Source organism: Azolla caroliniana, unplaced genomic scaffold (genome assembly GCF_043228905.1).
Source record: "Azolla caroliniana isolate FFs.n. ecotype wild unplaced genomic scaffold, voAzoCaro1.0.p SCAF_10, whole genome shotgun sequence".
NCBI classification, from domain to species: Eukaryota; Viridiplantae; Streptophyta; class Polypodiopsida; order Salviniales; family Salviniaceae; genus Azolla; species Azolla caroliniana.
The window spans coordinates 22,285,984-22,310,204 of NW_028230445.1; the positions used below are offsets into that span (position 1 = coordinate 22,285,984).

At 38.3% G+C, this 24,221-nt stretch overlaps 5 protein-coding genes and 1 long non-coding RNA gene across 8 annotated transcripts in view; 2 read left to right on the forward strand and 4 right to left on the reverse strand.

The window, feature by feature from the left end:
* The window catches only part of LOC147859641 (uncharacterized), a 71,905-nt gene extending 50,891 nt beyond the window's left edge, over positions 1 to 21,014 (reverse strand). Inside the window, exons 1-2 of the long non-coding RNA XR_015530325.1 lie at positions 20,909 to 21,014; positions 19,993 to 20,878 (exon numbers count right to left, since the gene is read on the reverse strand). This is a non-coding gene — a long non-coding RNA (uncharacterized LOC147859641). The remainder of the gene's footprint in view (positions 1 to 19,992; positions 20,879 to 20,908) is intronic.
* Positions 1,452 to 3,650, reverse strand: LOC147859647 (NEDD8-conjugating enzyme Ubc12-like). Its single transcript, XM_087326045.1, has 6 exons — positions 3,526 to 3,650; positions 3,200 to 3,325; positions 2,279 to 2,387; positions 2,128 to 2,206; positions 1,936 to 2,052; positions 1,452 to 1,857 (listed from the first exon to the last, which is right to left on the reverse strand). The coding sequence occupies exons 1-6, from the start codon at positions 3,533 to 3,535 to the stop codon at positions 1,720 to 1,722; spliced, it is 579 nt and encodes a 192-aa protein (XP_087182171.1). The 5' UTR covers positions 3,536 to 3,650; the 3' UTR covers positions 1,452 to 1,719.
* LOC147859648 (1-acyl-sn-glycerol-3-phosphate acyltransferase CHLREDRAFT_174358-like) lies at positions 8,713 to 12,649 on the reverse strand. The gene is made up of 5 exons (XM_087326356.1): positions 12,354 to 12,649; positions 11,451 to 11,663; positions 9,479 to 9,885; positions 9,287 to 9,388; positions 8,713 to 9,182 (listed from the first exon to the last, which is right to left on the reverse strand). Exons 1-5 carry the CDS (start codon positions 12,505 to 12,507, stop codon positions 8,955 to 8,957), a joined length of 1,104 nt encoding a protein of 367 aa, XP_087182482.1. The 5' UTR covers positions 12,508 to 12,649; the 3' UTR covers positions 8,713 to 8,954.
* LOC147859649 (pentatricopeptide repeat-containing protein At1g06140, mitochondrial-like) lies at positions 14,218 to 16,919 on the reverse strand. 3 transcript variants are annotated; one of them, XM_087325992.1, is made up of 3 exons: positions 16,644 to 16,918; positions 14,499 to 16,575; positions 14,218 to 14,462 (listed from the first exon to the last, which is right to left on the reverse strand). In XM_087325992.1, the coding sequence occupies exons 1-3, from the start codon at positions 16,713 to 16,715 to the stop codon at positions 14,350 to 14,352; spliced, it is 2,262 nt and encodes a 753-aa protein (XP_087182118.1). In that variant the 5' UTR covers positions 16,716 to 16,918; the 3' UTR covers positions 14,218 to 14,349. The 3 variants fall into 3 exon arrangements, with proteins under 3 accessions (XP_087182118.1, XP_087182117.1, XP_087182119.1); XM_087325991.1 differs by having other exon boundaries at positions 14,218 to 16,575; positions 16,644 to 16,919; XM_087325993.1 differs by having other exon boundaries at positions 14,218 to 16,570.
* LOC147859650 (putative beta-1,4-xylosyltransferase IRX10) lies at positions 19,181 to 20,925 on the forward strand. Its single transcript, XM_087325416.1, has 3 exons — positions 19,181 to 19,594; positions 20,008 to 20,249; positions 20,364 to 20,925. Exons 1-3 carry the CDS (start codon positions 19,211 to 19,213, stop codon positions 20,887 to 20,889), a joined length of 1,152 nt encoding a protein of 383 aa, XP_087181542.1. The 5' UTR covers positions 19,181 to 19,210; the 3' UTR covers positions 20,890 to 20,925.
* A 520-nt stretch (positions 21,015 to 21,534) lies between the features above and the next one.
* Positions 21,535 to 22,641, forward strand: LOC147859651 (uncharacterized). Its single transcript, XM_087326324.1, has one exon. It carries the CDS (start codon positions 21,535 to 21,537, stop codon positions 22,609 to 22,611), a length of 1,077 nt encoding a protein of 358 aa, XP_087182450.1. The 3' UTR covers positions 22,612 to 22,641.
* The last annotated feature ends 1,580 nt before the right edge of the window (positions 22,642 to 24,221 follow it).

The window sequence follows — 24,221 nt, forward strand, 5'->3', positions numbered from 1 at the left end:
ATAGTAATGGAGATAATAATTTCTACTCTCATTTTCATCTTAATTCATTTTTAATCAAGCATAATTTGTATTATGTACCTCAATGTGCAGTGATTGATCTTATTATTCTGAGAAATACCTAGTAGAGAGAACATGTTTCGTTTAACATTGTTCAAGTATATAGTGAGACAATTATTATTGTGGTTGATCTTATTATTCCTAGAAATACCTAGTAGAGAGAACATGTTTCATTTAACATTGTTCTAGTATATAGTGAGACAATTATTATTGTGGCTGTGCAATTAATTTGATGAGTTTCAAGAAACATCCCTAGTAGAGACAACCTTTTAACATTGTTCAAGTATATAGTGAGACAATTATTATTGTGGATGTGCAATTAATTTGACAAGTTTCAAGAAATATCCCTAGTAGAGACAATAGGTTTCTTTCAAACTTGATACATGTATAAGTGAGTCAATTATTGGTTGTGTGAGCAATTTATTTGTTTAGTATATAGTGAAACAACAATTGGTGTCTACACTGAATTAAATTTCGTAAGTTTCTATTGCCAATTCATCCACAATTAATTTCATAGATTTGCAATTAACAATATGATCACCAAGATTTCCAAGTTTTGCTCCGTAAGGTCATTGGAACTTACACTCTAGATGCTACACAAACAACCCGAAATGCTTAAGAAACACAACCATGGTGCCCCCAACAGCTCATTGTAAATGCAACAATATGCTCAATAGCAAGTCACATTGAGAATAATGACATAAATTATTTGCTTTGGCATAAAAAGCTCACAATGTATCAAAGCATGCATACCACCTCTAGGTCATATAAACATTCCCAAAACTAGGGAGGCAAGTTCCATAGGTCCAAAAATCTAAACATCAGAATTCATCAATCACATGTCCATCCAAGTTCTTAACCATGTGAGACAACACTTTGAATCACATCCCTTCTAAGTGTCACCTCACATGATATTGGCAAGCATGTTGAGTGTTGGGATGCCCCCAACGTGTCATTGTAAACACAATAGCTTGTTCCAGACAATCGCAGATGCAGATGAATTACAGAATGATTTGCTTTAAACTTAAAAAGCTCACAATTTGCATAAAATCTGTAGGATAGGACAATACTGTAGTTGCAGAAATCCTGTTTCCCTTGTAGGACTGGGCAGTGGAATTCATCAGCAAGAGAACCACATAATTATTATTATGTCCTGGCTATGCTGTTATCGAATGGGCTGCACATACTGGTAATATTCACATGACCATACTGCCTCACATGGTGATGGAAAGTCTTATGTGTATCCTATTGCTAAGCCTAACAGATAATGATCTATTAGAAGCACTCACAGAGAAAAACTCCAGAGTCCAGTAAATTGTAAAACATACACCAACCAGATGAAATGCATTAGTGACTGGAGAGAAATTAGTGGGTTAAGAAAAAAGAGGCCAGTATTCTGGGTGAACACATATTTACTTGTGTAACCATTCAACTTCTCAATCAAAGATGGAATGACAATGCAATGTGAAAAAAGTAAGTAAATGTTGCAGGTAAGCAAGCATGTCCAGCATGAACATAAGGAATACAAGCACATTATATTATATGGATTGAGCTTGAGTCATGCCATCAAATGCCATCATGATCATAAGCAACTTCAAATCTTTGCAGATTTATACGTAAATAGCACACAAACTGGTTCCTTCAGGGTTGCATTTCTTGTCATCAAATGCATCTTGTAAAATAATGGCCATTGATATATCCACCAGCCATTGATCTTTTAACATTTAGCTCAAATTGTTTCGGACTGTCTTTCAGAACTTCAGCAGCCTCTTTGTTGAGAGGGTCATCTGGATTGGGGTCCTGCATGTAAAAGAGACAACAGCAGGTTGGTACTTATCATATGTTGAAACTTGAGCAAAGAGACCGAACAAAACTCACCAGAAACAAGAACTGCAATCCATAGATAATAGAATTTATGCTCAAGACAGGTTTCCAATCTTCTCGAAGGATGTTTAGACACACATTACCTTCCAAATCTATATTTGGATGATAAACCTGCCATCGCAAAGTTACAGAAGATCTTACGCAGTCATGCTAAAACAGCTTTTTTTATGAGAAACCTTAGAATACCTTGGTCTTGCACTTCACTTTAGGAGCTTCATGAGGATAAATAGGAGAAATAGTGAAGCTGAAAACAAAAGTACCACCCCTAGAACAGAAGGAAAAAGAAAATCAGCAGTGTCAAATCCACAGTAAAAAGACAACACTGATAAGATCTTACATGTAATAGCCTTCATCAGGTCGAATTGTGATCTCAAAGTTAAGAAGGTCATCCTTCCCATTTGGAAAAGAAATCGAGGTTGTCTTTGCCAGATTTAACTCACTTATATCTGAACAGTTTACAGGACAACCACTCATCAGAATCAGGGCCTCATTCAGAAAACTGTGGACATACCACTTAAACTATGCCATGATGAAATGTGATTAACAAGAAGATTCAATCACAAACCAAGATCAACAAATTTCAGACTAAGAATGGATTGAAGTTATATTATAAATAAATAACATTCATTAGAATTCAATTCAGAAATCTATCTTTCTTGAAGGTAGCCAATAAATACATTAAAATTTTGCAAAAACCTTAAACTGAACCAACAGATCTATGAAAACATAGATGCCTAAACCATGAAATTGAAGACAGAAAGTTTATACTAAGTCATAATCTATAAAACAAACCGACAAGAATTCTGTCCATTTAATGCTTTCATTGCCTTGGACATGAAGACATCTCCAATTACCAACTCAGAGGGACAATCACTGCATGTGATAGTTTAATAATTGTTCTGCAGCATATTTCTAAGCTAAATTAAGACTTTGTAGATTGTGTAAATATAGACGTGTGGATAATGTTGATACTGTGACCTTTTGTCTAAAGAGCATTAAATATGTGATAAACCCTAGAATGTGTGCACTATACTGATCATAAAAAGGATGTACAACAAATATATGTTACCAAAGGCATTGGTGTGTTGGCACTAAATGCATTCATATCATCTAGAAATAATTTTCAAGTAACCAAAAGAGAAAACAAAAATCCAGGTTCTCAATTTTCAGTGCAATGTCAACAAGCACACCTAGGGTGCTACTCTGAATAGATATCATCATGTTGTGTAGCCCAGCAAAAGATGAGTGAGCGTCGTACCTTTTTGCACCCGAAGTTCTCCAGCACTCTGTTTTTTTATTGGTATTCTTCCATTTGCACTTTCTGCAGCCTCCTTTTGTTTCTGCTTTACACTGAAAAGCTTGATCATATTCGCAGTTAAGATTCCTACACAAGGACAAAAGTTAGGCCTTATAAGCAGGACAGGACAAAACTCCATATTTTCCCTTGATTTAAGACCCATTGACGCTCTAACAAAAAAGCAGTTTTACAAAGTATGAACTGTTTCAAAAGCATACCCAGAACACAAACAAAAACAAATAATGTTGCAAAGCTAGGAAAGAGAAACAGAGTCAACGTCATACTACCTACACACATCTCTTGGAGTTGTGCCAAACTCACTACCTTGTTCACCTGAATCTCTGTTCTCCAAATCTGACCTGCTTGGGAAGTAGATTTAGGGTTTTATGCTAATTTCTCCTACTAAATAGTAAAATATTAGGGCTTCAGCAACAAGGCTGTGGTTAGTTCTGATAAAGATTCACAGGTGTTCCTTGAAGCTCTTTAAGCATTGTACTGCCAGATTGTTTTCTATGGATAATATAAAGAAATATCTATGGGGATACCAATCTTTATGCCAATCGTCTACTACGTCCATTTTACTCAAGTCTCAACTTGCTTCTGTAGATGAAAGCTAATTAAAATTAGTCATTCATCAAGGCCAATTTCATAATTTCTCTTCTTTGAAGCAGCATGTATATAAGAATTCCACCTTGGCTCCATAGAAGAACAGCCTTCCGAAAAATGCTGATAGCCAATACATGTTGCTCAAGACTATCTGTGTCAAATGTCTCCCACCATAAAGAACTCTCAACCTTAAACATGCCTTTCTGTACATCTGCATGGACAATAAATCACAAAACAATCTGTGTGCAAAGTATTGATCCCTAAACTTGCGTGTAATAACACACATGCTGGATACATCTCGTGTGTATACAAGATAAGTTGGATATTAGAAGAAGCAAGTTGCGATGATTTCACTACCCTTTCTTAGTTTCCATTTTTTCTTGAGGAGAACTCTCCCATGTATAGGATTTCAAGACTTCTAGAGCTCTACGCAAATGGGCAAGAAGAAGCATCGTATCCTATAGTAGTGTTCCCAAGTAGACTCCACTCATGCATTAGGGATCATAATGCATCAAGGCTGTTTTTTATATGATGGAAAGGGATAGAAAGCCCTGGACAGTAGTTCTTATTAGTATTTATTGTCTCAAGACAAGAAATTCAGCTCTCAATAACAGATCTCAAATATTTAAGTCAAAAAAGTGCTTGAAGAAGTACCACGATTTCTATATTTAGGAGCTAGGCTATTCATGATTAATTCCGGCAAAACTGACTATTGTTAATCTTTGTGATGTCAACCAAGAAATTTCCATCTCACTATTGCGATTTTCAAGATGTTTTAGAAATAAATTACACGTTTCCCTCTAAAATATGGATAAAAAAGAGCACAGATTGCAGTAAACAATTGAAAAAAAATGCAAATATATCAGAAAGGTATTTAAATAATAAATATATTGAAATTAATAAAAAAGAGTCAAATTGTTGCAGCAAGATAAAGACATTCGCCATTTCTGTAAACAGAAAATTGTGTTTCATGCAACCTTCTTGTTAAGAACTACTACAAAAACGTAACTAAAGTCAGGCTACTAAAATCCTTAATATCTTGCCTAGAGGTCGCTTTGCCTCTCAGCCCTAATATTCCAAAGGTGACCCATTATGCTACTTCTCCAGGATATTTTACATTAACTCATATGCCCAAATGAAACAAAAGATATTAATAGAAGAGACAAATTAGCAACAATTTTCCAGACACATATCTTCCACATGGTGATTCCTCATATAAATAATCAGGATGGGAGTGTACGGTAAAGTTTTATGTTTATGAACAAATTCTTAACATATCATCTCTTAATATAAACATTTTGTATGAATAGTCAATGTTTTCTACAATTAGCATAAAACACCTGCATGTTTAAAGATCAAGATCTACTCGAAACTTTAAGTAGCAATGATCATGAGATAGGTTTCCTGTAGTTTTCCCTAATTTTATGATGAGTATGTGCGGGTTAATTCTGGATGGAATGAGGGTATGAAATGTAATATTCAATTCTACTGTGTGGGATAAATGTACATCGATGTTATGTGCATAACCATAACTCATGATGAGATTGCTTTTGGTTATTAATGAAACATCCATGTGACATTTAAACGTTGATGATACAGAGTATAAAATGAAATCATAAGCCTTTTCAAGGAAATAATTTGCAGAACAATCATGTCCACCATGAGTCCTAGGTTACTTCATCTAAGACACACATATAAGGTCCAACAGCAATGCCGCATGGAAGTTGAAGGCACACGGATTGTCAATCAGATATTGAGGAGTATAAGTATCTACCTTAATCTTGAGATGGATCAAAGGGGAGCCTAACAGCATACTAGCACTGTAATTCAACTCAGAGATGGATTTGGATTCACAGACTAATGACATAATTCACCTTTTCAGTTCAATGAAAGAACCATATTTTAAGTCGATAATATTGTCACATTTAGTTCAAGAAAATACTTTCCATGTGGATCTTGTTCAATAGGAGCCGCTATATTCAATTTATATTAGCAGAAAATATGATGTGAGAGAGTAACGTCAGTAGTTTCATATATGTTTTTCTGACAGGAAAATTAAATCTTCACTTTCTTCTAGTTTTTGAATGTTTATATGTGGTGTATGAATGAATAGAAGCATCCATTCTTCTCTTTCCTTTTCGGTTGTTGAATGTGTACATAAGTAAGTTTTAAGGATATGTTCATTCTTCCTCAGAGAGGAAACCATATTTATAGTGCAGTGTGTTTAGCTTCTTTCCTCTTCCTTCGCATCTTGGTGAACACCTCTCGTTTCAAGAATTTCACAAGTGGCGCAGCCCTGTTTTTGAAAGATTTCAAGAGAGAAAGACATATGCAGCATAGAGATCGATTAAAGAAAAGACAAAATGAAAAAAAGACGAGAAGGAATGAGATAGATCGATTGAAGATAGGAATAAATAAATATGGAAAACACAGAAGTGAGAAGAGAGTAAAAGAGTTCTACAGAGAGTTGATGAGAGGGAAAGAACAGGTGCTAACCTCTTGACACAGCAGATGCTCCGTTCAGCGAGATCGTAGAAACTCGAAATGGAAGAAAGGAATCGCGATACAATAGAAAGGCTGTGTGACACACAGGCTTATTATGCTCGTATATACACACATATATACATACACATACAGGTTTGTGTAAACAGAGTGTCATACATATACATATTGATATATATATATATATATATATATATCATATATGTATATATATATGTACATACATACAGATATTATGTACAGGAAAGCAAACAAAAGTGTATATGCCCCACACACATACGTATATGTACATATATATCGTATGGACTGCCGGACATACATGCACACCTACACACAAAACAACAAAACGAACCAATTCCTTTCTTGTAATGAAAGACCAGCAACCATGCTATGTGCTTCCTCCTTTACATGCATATCATACATACGTACATACATACGTACATACATACATACATACATACATACATACATACATGTGTGTGTGTGTGTGTGTGTGTGTGTGAGAGAGAGAGAGAGAGAGTGTGTGTGTGTATTGGAATTTCAAAATGTATGCTTGCTTGCAAGTTGCAACATATCTATCATTCTCCATTCTTTAAAAGCATGTCTATGTGCACGGTCAATGGCTCCTTCCCAATGATGTGGGGAGTTAAAAGTTGAGTGGTATTTAATCAATTAAGAAATTTTAAAAGCAATAGTGTGTTAACACAATTAGTTTAGCGACGTTTGTATCAAGATGTTAATGATCGCGGTTGGCAAAACCCATTTCTTTAACTATCGTAAACTTATCCTCATATAACCTTACACATACATGTATATAAATATGTATGTATGTGTTTCAACCATGTACTTAATGTTGATTTTCACATGATTAGGATCTTATTATACTTTCAAAATAAACAAGCATATCTTTTGAAATCCTACTACACACACATATATTATAAGCATATTTTAGGGATCCCCCACCCATTATTATTATTATCAATAGGTGAAGGTATCATCATATACACTGTCACTTTAGAGATCCCCTTCAAATTATGCTTACATCAAGAAATAAAAATGTGAGTGGTAACAATAAGTGCTGCATATAGATAATCGCATGTAGAAATTCCCTTACTGATATCTAGAATATGAAAACTTGAAATTGACATATATGTATTCTTACATTAGTATGATATTCTCATTTTTTAAATCCCTACACCATTACTTGTATAAAGAACACAAAATGGTGATCTTGCATTTTACCTGAAATACTTAGACAATTATTTGATGGTAAGCAAAATCATAGTATGAACCATACAAACCATATGTGCATTCGCATTCGCGAGTGTTTCAATCGTTTGAGTATGGTAAACACCCTTGAAGAATGGTAAATACCATACTTTTGGATTAACTATTTATTATGAGGTAAATAAACCTAAAAAAAGAAAAAAATCTTAAAAAAAGGGAAAAAACAGAAGAATGTTTGAATAAACATTCGCATTCGTTTTCCGACATAGGAAAACGAATGTTATGCTAGACGAACACGAATTTTACGTATTATGAGCAAAATAACATCAAGACCTTATGAATAATAACATAGTACACAAAATGAGAAGACAAAGTATGAACTAAATGCACATGTACATGATAAAGGCTTATTGTCAAATAAGTATGTCATTCACATAAAATCAACACTAAGAAGTGTCGAACTCTCTTATAAAGTTTGTTGGGTCTAAAGAGTATGTTTCCATGAGATGTAACTCTCACATGGTAAGAACATTAATGAATGTTTTTGTATTAACTCACTCATATAGTTTATTGAGTCTAAGGGAGGGTGTGCTGATGAGATGTTACTCGCATGTAAGAACATTAAAGAAAGCTTTTGAATTATAGCAAGATTTTAACCAAGGAATCAATGTTGGAAAATGAATGGTTCATATCTTTGATTATTCATGTATGAGGATATTGTAGCACATCAGAAAATTGTCAAGATGATCCATTTGTGACATATTATATATCAAATATGAGGGATGCAACCAGATTGATGAGGAGAAGGGCTTATGGTTTGCAAGGTCAAAGAGGACAATGCTACAATCTTCTACTTCATAATGGCAATCAATAAATACATGGGAATACATCTTTCTGGGCAAAGACTAATGAGCCATTCAATCCAAGACAGACAAAGGCGTAAACTTGAATGAAATGGTGCATGTGGGTAATGTTATGTCTTTCAAAGATTCTGTACAAAAATCTACAAAATCCGTATCCCTGCCATGCTCTCTCTGAGGTTTCTATGACTCTCTTCGTGACATATACACATTGGCTATCAACCCCACGCTTAGCAAGCAAGTAATCCATTATATGCTTTATGACAAACAGAAAATATGTTTTTATAACAAATTGAACTTTTCTGGCATGTATATACATGGTGCTAAAACTCAAAACAATAAGAAACAACTCTACACAACCTCACAGCAGTCTGCAAAAGTGGACCCACATGCAAAGGAGGGTGCACATACAATTGGAGGACTATGGTTTGTATATCAGAGTCGATCAGAAAGATGTACAAAGGTTTCTGATGGGTGTCAAATCTAAAGAATCAAACTCAAAAAAAAGATGCAAATACATTTCAGTGAGCCCCAAGTCCATGCTGTACAAGAGATTTAGAAATCACAGCGCTTGATTGCTCACATAACTCCTCGGCATTGGTTCCTCGGATCGGTGGATGAACAATAACCTTTACTGTCCCTGGTCTCAGTGTACCTTCACAGCCATTTGGCATCAGTTTTCCTGTTCCGATCAAGCTTATGGGAACTACTGGGACCTTTTCTTTGGCAGCAATAGTAAATGCGCCCCTCTAAATATAATCGCCACAAATGAGATAAAATTGGCATGAGAAAAGAGGGAAAATCATGAAAATAAACATGCAATAAATGCATTGTTACACACTATAATGTATACCTTAAACTGGCCCATTTTCCCATCTCTTGATCGTGTGCCTTCCGGAAAGAAGAAAACTGAAACACCTTTCCTGATCAAGTTCAAGCAGTGCCTTAGGCATTCCTGGAATAAGGAAGGGCACAATCATATTCGGATCAAAGAATAAGATTGAGAGCTGAACTAAGTGCTCATGTATTGGATAAAAAAGACTACCACTTGGCTCTTTGTATCCATACGACGCAACGGTACATGACCAGTGAGATACATTGACCACCCAATTATAGGTATCAAAAAGTTGCTAGTCTTGCTGATGAATTTAAAAGGCCTTCCAAGAAGAAATAAAGAATAGATATCCAAAAAACTCTGATGGTTTGAGACATACACTGCTGGCTCATCTGGTCCAGGTAAATTCTCTAGACCTTCAATCTCTGCCTTGTAAAAGAAAAAAATGGTGAGGTTTGCCCATAGTTTATTAATGAAGTGCTGAGCCTTGCGCCTGTGCTTATCAAACACCAGAACAAATGGCTGTATCAACAACATAATAAAGAACAGTGGTATGGCAACAATATAGGTAGTAAAGTAGAAGCAAAATGCACGAACTCTTGGAAAAAAAGTTGGACCTGCACAAGCACATGTAAAGAATGCCTATCAATAACCATTAACAAGAAAGCTTCAAAAATCTTGATCAGAATCCTGAGCTTGAAATAGCGAAGCATGTTATTTACACATAGAATGCACATCATAGAATCTCCTTGATAAGTACCCCATTAGTAAAGTAAGCAAGGCTCTAGCAAGATCAGACTTGCATTGCCCTGCACAATTATATTGTCTATTGCTTCAAGCTGCCATTGTATGTCATGGATACCTCTGCAATTGAATCCTCATTGCATTATCTATACTGGGAATTGATAACAATCATCAACTTTGTACAGCTCATGATTCGTACGCATATGAGTCACTAACATATATAATTCATGACTATTTTATGTTTACCCTATTTTTAGGTGGATTTTAAAAATATTCATGTATAAGACTCGTGATCTGTACTTACCTCTGGCAGCAAATTGCAATATATTCATAATTGAGAACAGATGCCCATTTCAATTTGTCATTATAAATCTCTCCAAGTTTTCCTGTCTGTTTGCTACTTATTTTGGATGACTGGAGCAATTGTTTTTCTTTTTCTTTTTGAAGGGCTGCTATTCATACCGTCAGCGCTTGTTTCTTTCTTGTTCTCTCCTGCCTCCGTACACCAGGGCAAGAGAGAGAGACATTACCAAAAAGGTGGCGCATATAGAAAGAGGATATGCTGTTGTGTTATGGATATTTTCTGGCATTCAATACAAATACCACAAGGGATGCTCGTGAGAGATTGAAGACCATTGGCTCACCTAATGAAATGCATGGGAAATTTATGCATTATATGAATCAGTGTCAGGTCAAGTCTGTGCCCCCTGCTGGCTCCCAGATGCAATGGGTAGTAAAATTGGGTGAAATAAGAATCCAAACAGGATGTTATAATTCTAAACTCTAACCTCAGAATTTTTTATCTTATTATTCTATTCTTTCAAGTGGTACAAACCCATCTCCAAAGAGACAATGATCACTAGCTCACAGACGTTGCTGGTAGTACCATTGCCAAGCTCACAGATGTGGTGCTTTTTACCCAAAGGTAAATGGTGGGATGTTGGTTCTAACTATACAGGCTATCTGGAAGTGAAATTGTGTACGTAACACTGATGTGGTCTCTATATTCTATCCTTGGAAATGAAATTATGTACAGAACCTTCCAGCTAGATGCACATTGTTTTTACGAGCATATTTCTTCATCTGCTAATTCACAAGTACAGACAAAAAGTTATCAGATCAGCCAGAGCTAAACATAGCACTCTTTTGCTTTCTCTGACTACATTCTTAGCCCACTGACAGATCCTCTATGCACGCATTAAGTCTTCTCATGCTCATTTTCAAGATTTTGCTCCTGGTAATTGGAGTTTTATTTTCTGAATCAATAACATGTAGACCTCAGTACTAAGCCACATTTCTCCAATACTCAGAAAGTGTGGTTTTCTTGATAGATAATGATTAAAAATATTCTATTCAAATATCAGAAAGGCATCCCTTGTTGGATAATCAACATTATAGTCAATAACACAATAAATGAAAAATGCTGACAATGGCATACCTGAAGGTGTAGGTAAATCTCCGCTCCAATCTGGATCTGAGCCTTGAGACACTGGTGCAGTGGCACTCATTTCACATTTTAGCGGATTATACCTCCTATTCAGCTGCCAATGCTTTTTTTGAGATAAACCCTGTTTATTACTAGCAAGAATATCCAGAATACCAGCAAAACAGGAAGAAAGACTTTGACTCTCATTACAGGAAATTGTAATACCTGGTCAGATGAAAAGAAACAAACAGCACAAACCTTCACTAATCAACAATTAAACATCAAAACTATATACAAAATAGAAGCTTTCAGCACACAGCATGTCCTTTGTTGGATGTGTGTGAATGACTTAACTAAAGGATTAAACATCAAAATTAACTGGTACATTCTTCTGACACTACATGAATGGTTCTACCGTTTTATCTGGTCAAATTCAAATGGAAAAGCACACCACGAACTCTCACTAGTCAAGTATTAAACATCAGGGTTACATTAAATGATAATTTCAAAAATAGGTGGATGACATTCAACAGCTTATCTGAGACTACTTGATGAAACATCAAGATTATACAAAAAGAATGACTTGTGGGAAGCGCCATATTAATTGTTGCATAATGTTTCTGGAAGGACTGGATATGAAGATTACGGGAATACTAAATAACAGCTCCTTCAAAAGTGCCAACCTCTTTCTTATCTGGCAATTAATGCTAAGATAAAGAATGAAAAGAAAGAGTTCACAAGCATATCACTAATCCTCTCGCAGAGCAAGGAATAAACATTAAGATTATAATAAATAAAATACTTTTGAGGAAGTGGCACATTCTTGGATATGGACAACAAAATGCCTTAATTAATTTCTCACATTAGAGCATAACTCCCAAATAAATTTATTTTGTAACTGCTTATGAGGCTGACCTCTCTGAGAAAACCGGAAAGAAGCTCTGAGCCGTGGTCTGAAAGAAGAGGAGGAGGAGGAAACAGGGGCAAGGACTGATTGATGGCGGAGATAGGCAGCGGTGGGGATGGGTAAGTGAAGAAGGGGCTGCTGGTATATAGCAGCAGCATCCATGGTGACTACTGAAGCCGAAGTGGGTTGGTTATGGAGAGGCCAATCGCTTCAGAGGACAGGAGGGGCAGGATTCTTCGTACGTTCCTTCCTTCCTTCCTTTCATTGGAAAGACGCTGAAAAGTTTGGTAGTGGTTGGCGGCGGCAGCAGCATTGGATAAGAAAGACAGAGAGCAGAAGGAAATGAAGAGAAAAAAGAAAGAGGCTCTGCTCTGCTCTATGATTATCCATCCATCTCCCCCGGGAAGCACTAGCAGGCCGCCTCAATCAATAAGTAATATAGAATGGATGGATGGAGGCACACATAATAATACATTCACACACAAAGAAAGACCCAATGCCTCTCTCTCTCCCTCCCTCCCATTTTACATACATATTTAATGGTATGAGTTATAGAGAGGCTAGAGCTAGGGAATCCTCTCCTCTCTTCTCCTCTCCGCTCTTCTCTTCTCTTCTCTTCTCTCGATATTTTACACGTCCAAAACCCCTCACTCGAAGTCTCTCAAACAAAATCTCATAGTCATCCGTAGTGGAAGAGGAGGTTGTGTCGCAAAATTCGGAGTGTGATCACATAAAAGCATACAGACTCCTTTGGGGACACGTTGTGTTGATTGGAGACTAGATAGTTAATCCAAATTTCTCCCGGCCATTATCTTTACTAATCAATGTTTCGAGGAATAGCATGTCATAATGGAGAAAACAAAATCTTTGACTTAATTTGATACAAAATCAATACTTATCGTAGATGACCAGCATGGGTTTACACATGAGGTGTTCTCCAAGGGTGTTGTGGGCACAAACCTTAGGTAAGCCAAGGCTATTCTAATATTGGTATGTGCACAAGGCCAAGTATACACTTGATAAGTTAATTTCTATGTCCCTTTTCGCGATCTACTTGACATTTGTACCAAGTCTAATTGGGAGTCTCCATCGCCATCATAGCAATTTTGCTTCTAGTTCTCACTACTTTTTGCTTCATTTGCATGTTTTTCATATCTCTAGGAAATTGTCAAGATGTTATTCACATTTTGATACCTAACATACTTTTGGCTTTTGATTTCTAAATCTCTCCTTAACTTTGCTTATGTTTTTGAAAAAAGTTTTTTAGTTTTTATGTTTGAAAAGGGTTTTCACAAGAGTTTTAATAGTTGTACATTAAGATGCAACAAAAATGACCAATATATATACTCATATGCATCAGGAAGTTTTTAAGTATGATTGCCTATTTACAAAACCTAAACATACATTATCAAAGTTTGAGGCTCCTAATCACATGAAAAATAAGATAAAACACATAATTGATAATAATTAAATAATCATCATATGTCTTTGAGGATACACCTAATCAACATAAATATTAATTATTAAGAATCATATATTAACCTAATCATCATAATAATGTCGATTATTAGCTCCTAGAAGAAGTCGCTTAATAAATTACGTTCGTATTTAGAAACATTAAGCATCTAATTCTCATTTGATATACCCCACCATCTAATTCATAATATAGCAAATAACAATTCTAATTTGATAGATCAAATAAATCAAGCTAGCTTTCTAACTGATAATTAAATCTTGCAATTAGCAAAACTTGATTCCTACTTATTGTAAATTAATCTTTATAATCTCACAGAATTTGTTTCAATGTTTATTTATATATATGCTTGGTCAAAGTTTGGCTCACAAGCACATATGAAATTAAGAATGAACACATAATACATAATACACAATTTATTAATTTCTTATATGTACATATAATCATGTCGTGGTAATTTACCCTAAGATGAACTGATTAGAGCACATGCAATGGCTAACTTCTCACAATGGCTTCACAATAGCTCTTTTTTACTCATCTGAAATGGCATACCCTTGTGATAGTTTAGCATTAATGTTGTTTAGCCGGGCATACATATATGTATTACTATTATCAGCCCCATCAAATGAAGACATATCATTACCTGTGACATCAGTCCATTGAGAACATCCTGGACTACCCAATGCTTTATTTTTCACTTTCCAAGCTTCAATTTCATGGGCCTCTGTTTCCATGCCAGCAGCAGCATATATATTTGCCATGGAGATATATGCACTGGAACACTTCTCATCTAGCTGTATTGATTGTTCAAAGGCCCATTGTGCAAGCTTCATATTCATCCATTTCCGACAAGCGTTGAGTATACCCAGCAACAATGGAAGATGATACGAAGGTTGCACCTTGTTCAGCAAAAGCTTGGCCTTTCCAAACTGACCAGCACGTCCAAATAGATCAATCATACAAGCATAATGTTCTATCATAGGATTGAGACGGTAAATGGTCCACATATCATCAAAAAACTTTTCTCCCTCCTCCAGAAGACCAGCGTGACTACATGCTGTAAGTAATACAAGAAATGTGACCAGATCTGGCATTATGCCATCAGCCTTCATTTTTCTAAACAGGTCCAGAACCACATTTGCTTGACCTAACTGAGCATATCCAAACATTAGTCCAGTCCAGCACACAACATCATGTACTGTAAGAATGTCAAATACTTCTTGTGCTTTCTTAAGAGCACCACATTTAGCATACATATCTAGCAACGAATTGCCAAGCATAATGTCTCTCTGTAATAATCCTTGTTTCCTTAGTTCAACATCTATGTTTTCCCCGATTTGAAGAGATCCTATGATGCCACATGCTTTCAAAACACAAAGAAAAGTTACTGGATTTGGCACAATTCTTTCATCCTGCATCTGTTTGAAGCACTTCAAGGCTTTATCAGCATTACCTTGTTGGGCATATCCTTCGATCATAGAAGTCCATGCCACACCATCACGGAATAGAAGTTGTTTAAATGCTTCTTGTGCTTTCTCAAGGGCACCACACTTCGCATACATGTCTACCAATGCATTTCCAAGCACCGAGTCTTTTTGCAAAAATCCTCTTTTTCTCACCTCAGCATGTATTTCTTCCCCAATCTTCATTGATCTTACAATACCACAAGCTCTCAGAATGCAAACATAAGTTACTCCATCAGGGAGCGCTCCCGCATCCCGCATGAGTTGAAAGCATTTCAGGGCTTCATCCCCAAGTCCGTATTCAGTGTACCCAGCTATCAATGCATTCCAAGCCACATTATCCCGTGATGGAAGTTGATCAAATACTTCTCGAGCTTTTTGGAGGGCACCACATTTGGCATACATGCCCAGCAATGTTGTAGCAAGTAGAATGTCTTGTTGCAACAAACCACACTTTCTAATCTCAGTGTCGATTTCTTGGCCGAGTTCAAGAGATCTTATAACACTACATGCTTTCAGAACACAAATATAGGTTATCGCATCTGGACAAACACCCTCATCCTGCATTTTCCTGAACCATTTAATGGCTTTATCACCAAACCCATGCTGGATATACCCAGCTATCAATGAATTCCAAGACACAACATCTCGCTTCGGAAGCTGCTCAAATACTTCTCGTGCTTTCTCAAGGGCACCACATTTCGCATACATATCAACCAAAGTATTGCCGAGCACAATGTCTTTCTCCAATAATCCTAGCTTTCTCACTCTAGCATCTATATCTTCTCCAAGGGTAAGACACTCTGCAATGCTGCAAGCTTTCAGAACACATATATAAGTTATTGCATTGGAGGATATGCCCTCGTCTTGCATCTGGTGGAAACATTTTATAGCTTCATGACCATGCCCCTTCTGAGCATACCCTGCTATAAGAGCATTCCAAGCCACCACATCTTGTACACTAAGATTTTCGAATACTTCCCGAGCTTCCCTCAAAGCACCACATTTGGCATATGTAGTGAGAAGGGCAGTGCCCACATACACGTCTCTGGTGATCAAATCTTGCCTAACCATATCCTTGTGGATCTTTCTTGCCTTGCACAAATTCTTCTCTTTTCCACATGTTTTTATGAGGTTTAATAGAGAAGCCCTGTCTTGAAAGTGAAGGTTCGGTAGCTCTTCAGTCGGCAGGATTCCTTTCAATGTGAGCTCTATTGTAACCCATGGTGGATTGTGAAGACCATTTTTCCATAGAAGATCCCTAGTTTGCTTATGGACAAAAGTAGGGCTTCTCTGTGAAGATGAAAATTAGAGGGCTTGATTTGATTCAAATAAGAAAGAAAGAAGAACTGTATGATTACCTTGTTCTCGGGGTTGTGCCAGAATTGAGAAGGATCTCTGAAGAATTCCTTCCATAAAGAGTCTGTGTCCATAGATTATATATGAATGATGCTGATGGTCTATCCTTATGCTAAGGATAGGCGAAAAAGCTTAAGAATTCCATTTGCTGAGCCATGAGAAGGGAAGAAAGAAGTTCTGATGATAACGAGAACCCATCAAGTAAATGAAAGCGAGAAAGTTGTTGATAATCAATCAGAGTCTTTCAAAGCTTCAAGGCAGCGAAGCTCAAACGACGGACAAGCACATACATAACACGCATACAACTTCTGATCTGACTGTCACACCAATATACTATAGTAACTATACATACTCCTTCCTCGTCACAAAAGAGCTTAGGCACATGGCCAAAGCAAGCTACATGTGAGTAAAACAAATGAGCATTCCTTAAGGCCCAACTGCCTACAAAGACATATATCATATATGTGTTCGTAAGATCTTTGAAACAACCCCTTAGTTTCTAATCCACTAACTACTACCTTATCACCTTCTTGTATCTTATGTTTTCAGGCTACGACACACAAAGTGGTATATACATATATTGGAATATTCATGTCTGTCTATCCACTGACAACACGTAAATGTGTAAAGGGCATGATCACTTGAAAAAGTCATCGATTTGCTGCTTCCAGGGCCAACTTTCCATTATGTGTGTGAATTAGGGCATATTAGTCCACAAATTCAAATAGTGACAATTAGCTATTACCATAAGACATTAGTGGCCACATATCCCAAATTGAATTGGGACTCACCAGAGGGCCTAGTCCCATTTCCAAAGAAGGTGTCGCCTTGGTTTTGAGGTGCACCCAAGAAGTTCCAAGTAGAGTTGGGACAAACCCAAGCAATCCCAAACAAATTTGGGACAGTCCCAAGCAGTTCCAAACTCAATTAGGACAGTCCCCGTCCCAACGACTAGCCACAAGGTAGCCCAACAACCACCTCCTGGCCTAATGCTTGGGGGAGCCCAACAACCACTTCTTGACCTAATGGCTAGGGTAGCCCAATAGTCGGCCTTTGGCCTATATATAAGGAGGAGCTTCTCCTCTTTTTGATTCATTCCTGATTTATGAGTTCTACTCTCCCCTTATAAATATTGAAACTCTCTCTTGTCCCTCTACATAGTTTTGGGAGTTGTTCTGACTTATTTTGGTTGTCTCGATTCCCTGACTTGTCCCAAGCCCGTTTTTGGTTTGTCCCAAATTTGGGAGTATTGTAAGCTTTTCTCTTGGACATAATATAAATCTTCTTTTGTGTCCCAATCATGTTTTGTGTGCATTTCAAGACCCCCATAAACTAGGGACAGAAATGTCCCTACTTTGGCTCAACTGGGAAAGAGTGCCAAAACTAATTGGGACTCATAAGGGAACCAATCCTAGTCCCAAAAGGGATGCCACAATGGTTTGTCCCAACCCTATGGCCCAAGGGACTACCCAACGACTAATCCCAGTGGCCATATTTGGCCTTATATATAAGGAGTAGATAATTCCTCATTCCCGAATTCACTCATTTTGCTCGACGGAGTGTGGTGGTGGTTTTTGTCCCTCAAATCAGTTTTGTTCTAACTTGTCCCAACTCAAAATTTGGTTGAATTGGGACTTTTGTAATATATTGACTTGTGAATATAATATAAAAGGAAGGTTTAGGGTTATTCTATGCAATAAGTTTAACCATAATTTTGGGACATAACAATGTAATTGTCAAATTAACACAATGTAAAACTAGTGCATTTATGTAATAATAAAGTACTAAGAGTTTGATGTTCCACAAACGTTTTCTTTTATCCGAGGTGAGAGTCTAAAATAAGACTTTACTACATATTTTTCATTGCACTTGTCCATCATGCCCCAACGCTAACAAATGTTGTTCAATAAGCATGTCCTTTAAATATGTAAATTACTTGGAGCTACTAAAAAGTGGAGAACAAGTTGTTTTCTATAGCCATATCATGTTGAACTATGAATGTGGAACAAGAATAGAGAGTAATCAGTATAGGATACAAAATGAGTTTTGTGTTGGAGTGTGTGTGGTGGAAGTCTACCCCAAAGCTACAAAGAGTAGAATTTCCCACAAAGTTATAAGTACCCACCACATTGCTTTGCTTGCAGGGGATAACTATTTATATTATTCACAATTGTCGAACTGAAACTCGGACTCTTTCCTCTTACGGAATTCCCACCACCAACTTTGATGTTCACTTGGCATCAAGAAGAAGCAGCAGCCCGCGACAGAGAGACAGATAAACAGACGAGAGAGAATCCTTCTTCTTCTTCTTCTTCTTCTTCTTCTTCTTCTTATCAGCTATTATATATGTATGTCCGCAGAGATGTATATTGATGATATCTAATTGAGCTGCCTGCCATTATTTCCTTCTGAGTTTTGGCGGTCTCAATCCCCATCCAGGGATTCAGGGATGCAGGTCGCATCAACAAACAACAACAGAAGTATTCTGATCATCCTAACCTGCCTTCGACTAATGGGAGCACACTCCGCAATTATATACTACATTCTCCTGCCGTTCCTAAGCCATGTCATGTATGCCGCCGCCGCCATTCCTGCTTCACAATTGAAGGTCTACGTGTATGAGCTACCGAGGAGGTACAACGAAGAGGTGGTGGAGAAAGATCCACGTTGCCTGAGCCACATGTTTGCTGCAGAGATCTTCCTTCACACATTCCTCATGTCCAGCCCGTCCATCCGGACCATGAACCCTGGAGAAGCTCATTGGTTCTTTACCCCCGTCTACACCACCTGTGACCTGACCCCCAATGGGCTGCCCCTGCCTTTCCAAGCCCCTCGCATGATGAGAAGTGCCATCCAATTCATCGCCACACGTTGGCCCTTCTGGAACCGAACCCAGGGTGCTGATCACTTCTTCATTGCTCCTCATGACTTTGGTGCATGCTTCCACTATAAGGTACACACTTATTCTTAGAGAATACATACATATATGTATGGTGGCACAATCCCACCCCGCACAAATACTAGCTAGCTCAGGCAATATGCACTCCATGGAGAGGGAGTTTTTATACAAACTACTTACTAGCCCCATATTAATATATACCCTCCAAAAGAACCCACTTTCTCTCGCATCCTTAATTTTTTACACACATCTAGTGCCACATGCTATGAAGTGCAAGGTCTACACGAGGTTTTGGTGTTGCATTAGGTCTAGGCATGATCTTGTGTGTTATTGGTGTACACCAACCATTTTGAATGTGGGTTATCATGTTGTCAAAACTACATTTTGAACGTAAATTATGGTGCATGAACGTTTTCCTCAAAGAAAGTGATGCTATCTTGATTTTTATGCACCTCTTTGTTGTTAAGGAAGAGAAGGCCATCAAGCGAGGCATATTACCGATCTTGAAACGTGCAACGTTAGTCCAAACTTTTGGACAGAGCTATCATGTGTGCATGCAAGAGGGCTCTATTGTCATACCACCATATGCTCCACCATCAAGGATCATAGCCCATCTGATTCCTCGGAACACGCCTCGTTCCATTTTCGCTTACTTCCGCGGCTTGTTTTACGATCTCGAAAACGATCCTGATGGAGGTTATTATGCAAGGTACATTACATGCCTATGAAAATAAAAATGTGTGGTAGAGAGAAATTTGCAATGCAAGAGAGGTTTTAGATGGATGGAGAAGCTAAATCTTTTACTTTGTTGCGATTAACGCAGAGGAGCAAGGGCCTCTATATGGGAGAACTTCAAGAACAATCCTCTGTTTGATCTTTCATCAGACCATCCTATTACCTACTATGAGGATATGCAAAGGTCGATATTTTGTCTGTGTCCCTTGGGTTGGGCACCATGGAGTCCTCGGCTTGTGGAAGCTGTGGTGTTCGGTTGTATACCAGTGATAATAGCTGATGACATCGTGCTTCCTTTCGAGGACGCCATACCTTGGGATGACATTGGAGTGTTTGTTGCAGAGAAGGACGTGGCAAACCTTGACACCATACTCACTTCTATACCACCAAATGAGGTCTTCAAGAAACAAAAGGCTTTGGAGAATACGTCCATCAAACGCGCCATGCTTTTCCCTCGTCCATCCCTACCAAACGATGGCTTTCACCAAATCTTGAATGCACTCGCAAGGAAGTTGCCTCACAACCCCAAGATTTACCTTGAAGAAACCGGTACTACTCTACATCCACCTTTCAACTGGACTGCTGGTCCAGTCACAGATCTTACTCCATGGTAAAAAAGAAAAGAAAAAAAACAATCCATTTAATCAGATCCAAGATGGTGTGTCAGCCAAGGCCAACAACATTAACACTCACTCCCAATTTATCATAAATGATTATGATTCATTTATTTTTGTTAACATACATTGTAGTATGTACATAAATTTATTTTTTTGAATAAGGATTTTAATACATCTACAAACCTCCTTTGTATAATTTCATTTTGTTTGAAGATTGTACGTATGTGGGAGGAATTAGCCCGCAAGAGACAATTTGAGTGTTAGAAATACATACATTGAGACTTGAGACTCTTCGTTTACACATGTAAACATGTACAATGTCGTCGTATACGGTCTAATTATAGTGGGTGGGGATGATGAGCGCCTCGTTCTGCCTAAATAAATGAAGCCCCGCTGCAATGGAAATAGATGAGATGGGTGGCTTTTGATTCTTCTTCGTGTTCTTTTTATTTTATTTTTTATCCCTATGCCAAAAATAGGCGAGAAGAAAAGGCAAAAAACGCGAGAAATTCGCCAAAGTATGCCAAAAATATGTAGCGAGCGACCTCTGTGGCACCTCACCTCCACACACCCTGCGATATTATTATATTCTTGCTGAATCCTTTCTCCATCCTTCCCTCTGCACTTGCAGCAGCTTGTTACATGGCGATGAGCCCTCCTCCTGTCTGTGTAGATCTTGAGGTATCCATCACCTCCGCTCGTGATTTGAAGAACGTGAATTGGAAGCATGGCGATCTATGTGCCTATGCCGTGGCGTGGGTGGACGAGGAAAACAAGGTGGCCACACGTGTGGATGCATCAGGCGACACCAACCCATCGTGGGTGAAGCAGAACTTCAGCCTCCCTGTGAGGAAGCCCATCTCCGAGTGTGGACTGAGCATAGAGATTTATCATGACAAGGCGGCCAATCCTGAGAAAGCGCTGGTTGGCTCGGTGTCAATCCCACTGCCAGAGATAGTGGATGCCGGAGGGTGCGATGAGACCTTAGATTACAGCCTGAAGCTCAAGCGCCCATCTGGGCGGCCACAAGGTAAGGTTGATTTCTCGGTTCGAGTGAGAGAGAGGCGGCGGTATGTGTCCCCACCCCCTCCCGCCCCAGCCTCCTTCTCCTCCTCCATATACACTACTACTAGTAGTAGCAGTACGTCCCAACCACCCATAAGCCCTAGAGATGGGATTCCTACCTATACTTATCCACCTTCTAATTACCCCTACGTCCCTACCCCTAACAACAACAGAACGTCATCTTACCCCCCAACACCACCGCTTCCTGCTGCCCAACCCTATAATATTGGCCAGCCTTACCCTGGCTATAACACCCAACCTTATGCTGCACCAGCACCTTACCCCACTTATAACACATCCCCTCCTCCCGCACAACCTTATGCATACGTCCAACGCCCTTCGCCACCATCTTACGGTTCAGCCCCAGCACCCCAGTTGCTTGGCTACCCACAGGAAGCTCTCCCACTGAAGAAGGGCCCTCTTACTTCTTCTTCTTCTTCTTCTACTAGCCCATTTGGTGGCATGGGCACGGGTCTTGCCATTGGAGCCCTTGCAGGTGCTGTGGGCGGCCTAGCTCTTGACGAATTTGTACACCATGAGGAGAAGGAGGCAGCCGAAAGACAAGCCGATGAGGATGCAGATCGATATGCCGAATTAGATGCTGCCCGCGATGACTATGGAGGAGATGACTATAGCTATGATGATGGTTTCTAGGTGGAGATTTGAAGATCCTTTGTTAAACTCGATGGTCCGAGATAGATTATAGAGAATAATAATTACTATGTCTATTTGAGGATTACTCAATTCACTCCATATAAGACCCGGTATAATATTATGCCCCCCCAATGGGGCCCTCAATAATTACTATGGCTATTTCATGATTGGTCATGTGCTCGATATAATCTACCGGTATAATATTGCGCCTCCAATGGTTCTTCTTAGCTTTAATCCTGGACTCTGTCTGGAGTTCAGTATATATAAGTATTGTGTATAGCCTCTTCCCCACAATAATGCGTCAGAGAATTGTACAATCTACTTGCCTATATAGAGATTTTGGCCTTATATGGATGCATACATGATTTTTCTAAATTGGTACTGGATTGTTTATAATGCATTACTACCAGATGAATGGCAATCTCTAATTATTTGCGTGTTTTGCAAATAGCGCTGTGGGTTCAAGATTTGATATGAGATTAGACTGATATTATCATATTTGAAAACAGTAATAGACGCCGCTAGGGCAGGAACAACGTCGAGAATATTCAATTATATATATATATATATATATAGACAACCCTGCATTGAGATCAAGCTGCATGCAGGCATTAGGCAGCGAGCAAGTACCAGCTTTGCATTAATGACATAGTTTAGTTGGTCTTGTATAACGAGTTGGCTCATGAAGGGAGTACTCCTACTAATTAATAAGTCTAGATACTATTTTACAAGAAGAATTGTGTACTTGCCCTACTTATAGATGAAACGCATGAGATATATTATAAAGAGAGGATTTTGTTTCCATTCCATTGAATATAATACAAATACATATGTATATATAACTATCATGGGGGCTTGGCGCTGATCATGGATAGACTCCATGAATTATGCGCTTGACAGGACTCTTAAGAATCTAAATTAACACTAGCTCCGCCATCTCTCTGATGGTTACAACCAACTGCCAACGTTGAGGGAGGGTTCATAACTATTGCATTCTTATATTAAAAACCTTGTACATAATTTCATGTCTCTAACTAGCCCAGCATACCATAACTGCCAACATTGATAAAGGGTTCATGACTATTGCTTGCATTCTTTTGTAAACAGTTTACATCATGTCTTAGAGATCTCCATATCATGATGCAATGAGCACTTGATCCTACTCTCGCTTGAGTCTTTGATCTGATGCATTTAGGCGTGCTTGTAAATGTTACACATAGATAGACACCGCAACCTTTTACTTTCATGTGCCCTTCTAACTGGTAGATGATATATTTTCCACGCGTTGGCATGACTCTCTGGAGGTTCATTGTGACACCTTGTCATTGACAAAAGCTATTTGAGGTAGTCTAGACTATGTTTTAGCACTCCATGAGATTCACACACCAAGATTTAGTCATGAACACTCAAAGAAGAAATATGAACCGATGTACGCATCATATTATTTCCCCTTTCCACCTCGGACACGTGTGATGAATCTGCCACATTATCCCATGCAAAGTCCAAAAGAGGGTTACGGGAGGGTGGAGGTCACATACATGCTTTGTCAATTAGACCTCTTCTTTTGTAGTGTGAACAGGGGAGGGAGGGGGTCTCTAGAGTGAACCTCC

Bases quoted from the DNA above. Each gene is read 5' to 3' on its own strand.
- LOC147859651 (XM_087326324.1), top strand. From the start codon at position 21,535: ATGGCGATGAGCCCTCCTCCTGTCTGTGTAGATCTTGAGGTATCCATC.
- LOC147859649 (XM_087325991.1), bottom strand. From the start codon at position 16,715: ATGGACACAGACTCTTTATGGAAGGAATTCTTCAGAGATCCTTCTCAA. The intron at 16,576-16,643 runs GTAATCATACAG...TCATCTTCACAG, and splicing joins GGCACAACCCCGAGAACAAG to AGAAGCCCTACTTTTGTCCA.
- LOC147859648 (XM_087326356.1), bottom strand. From the start codon at position 12,507: ATGGATGCTGCTGCTATATACCAGCAGCCCCTTCTTCACTTACCCATC. The intron at 11,664-12,353 runs GTCAGCCTCATA...TCATCTGACCAG, and splicing joins TTTCCGGTTTTCTCAGAGAG to GTATTACAATTTCCTGTAAT. The intron at 9,389-9,478 runs GTAGTCTTTTTT...TCCTTATTCCAG, and splicing joins TGGATACAAAGAGCCAAGTG to GAATGCCTAAGGCACTGCTT.
- LOC147859647 (XM_087326045.1), bottom strand. The intron at 2,388-3,199 runs GTACGACGCTCA...TAAACTGTTCAG, and splicing joins AGAACTTCGGGTGCAAAAAG to ATATAAGTGAGTTAAATCTG. The intron at 1,858-1,935 runs GTGAGTTTTGTT...TTTTACATGCAG, and splicing joins GATTGCAGTTCTTGTTTCTG to GACCCCAATCCAGATGACCC.
- LOC147859650 (XM_087325416.1), top strand. From the start codon at position 19,211: ATGTATGCCGCCGCCGCCATTCCTGCTTCACAATTGAAGGTCTACGTG. The intron at 19,595-20,007 runs GTACACACTTAT...TTTGTTGTTAAG, and splicing joins GTGCATGCTTCCACTATAAG to GAAGAGAAGGCCATCAAGCG. The intron at 20,250-20,363 runs GTACATTACATG...CGATTAACGCAG, and splicing joins GATGGAGGTTATTATGCAAG to AGGAGCAAGGGCCTCTATAT.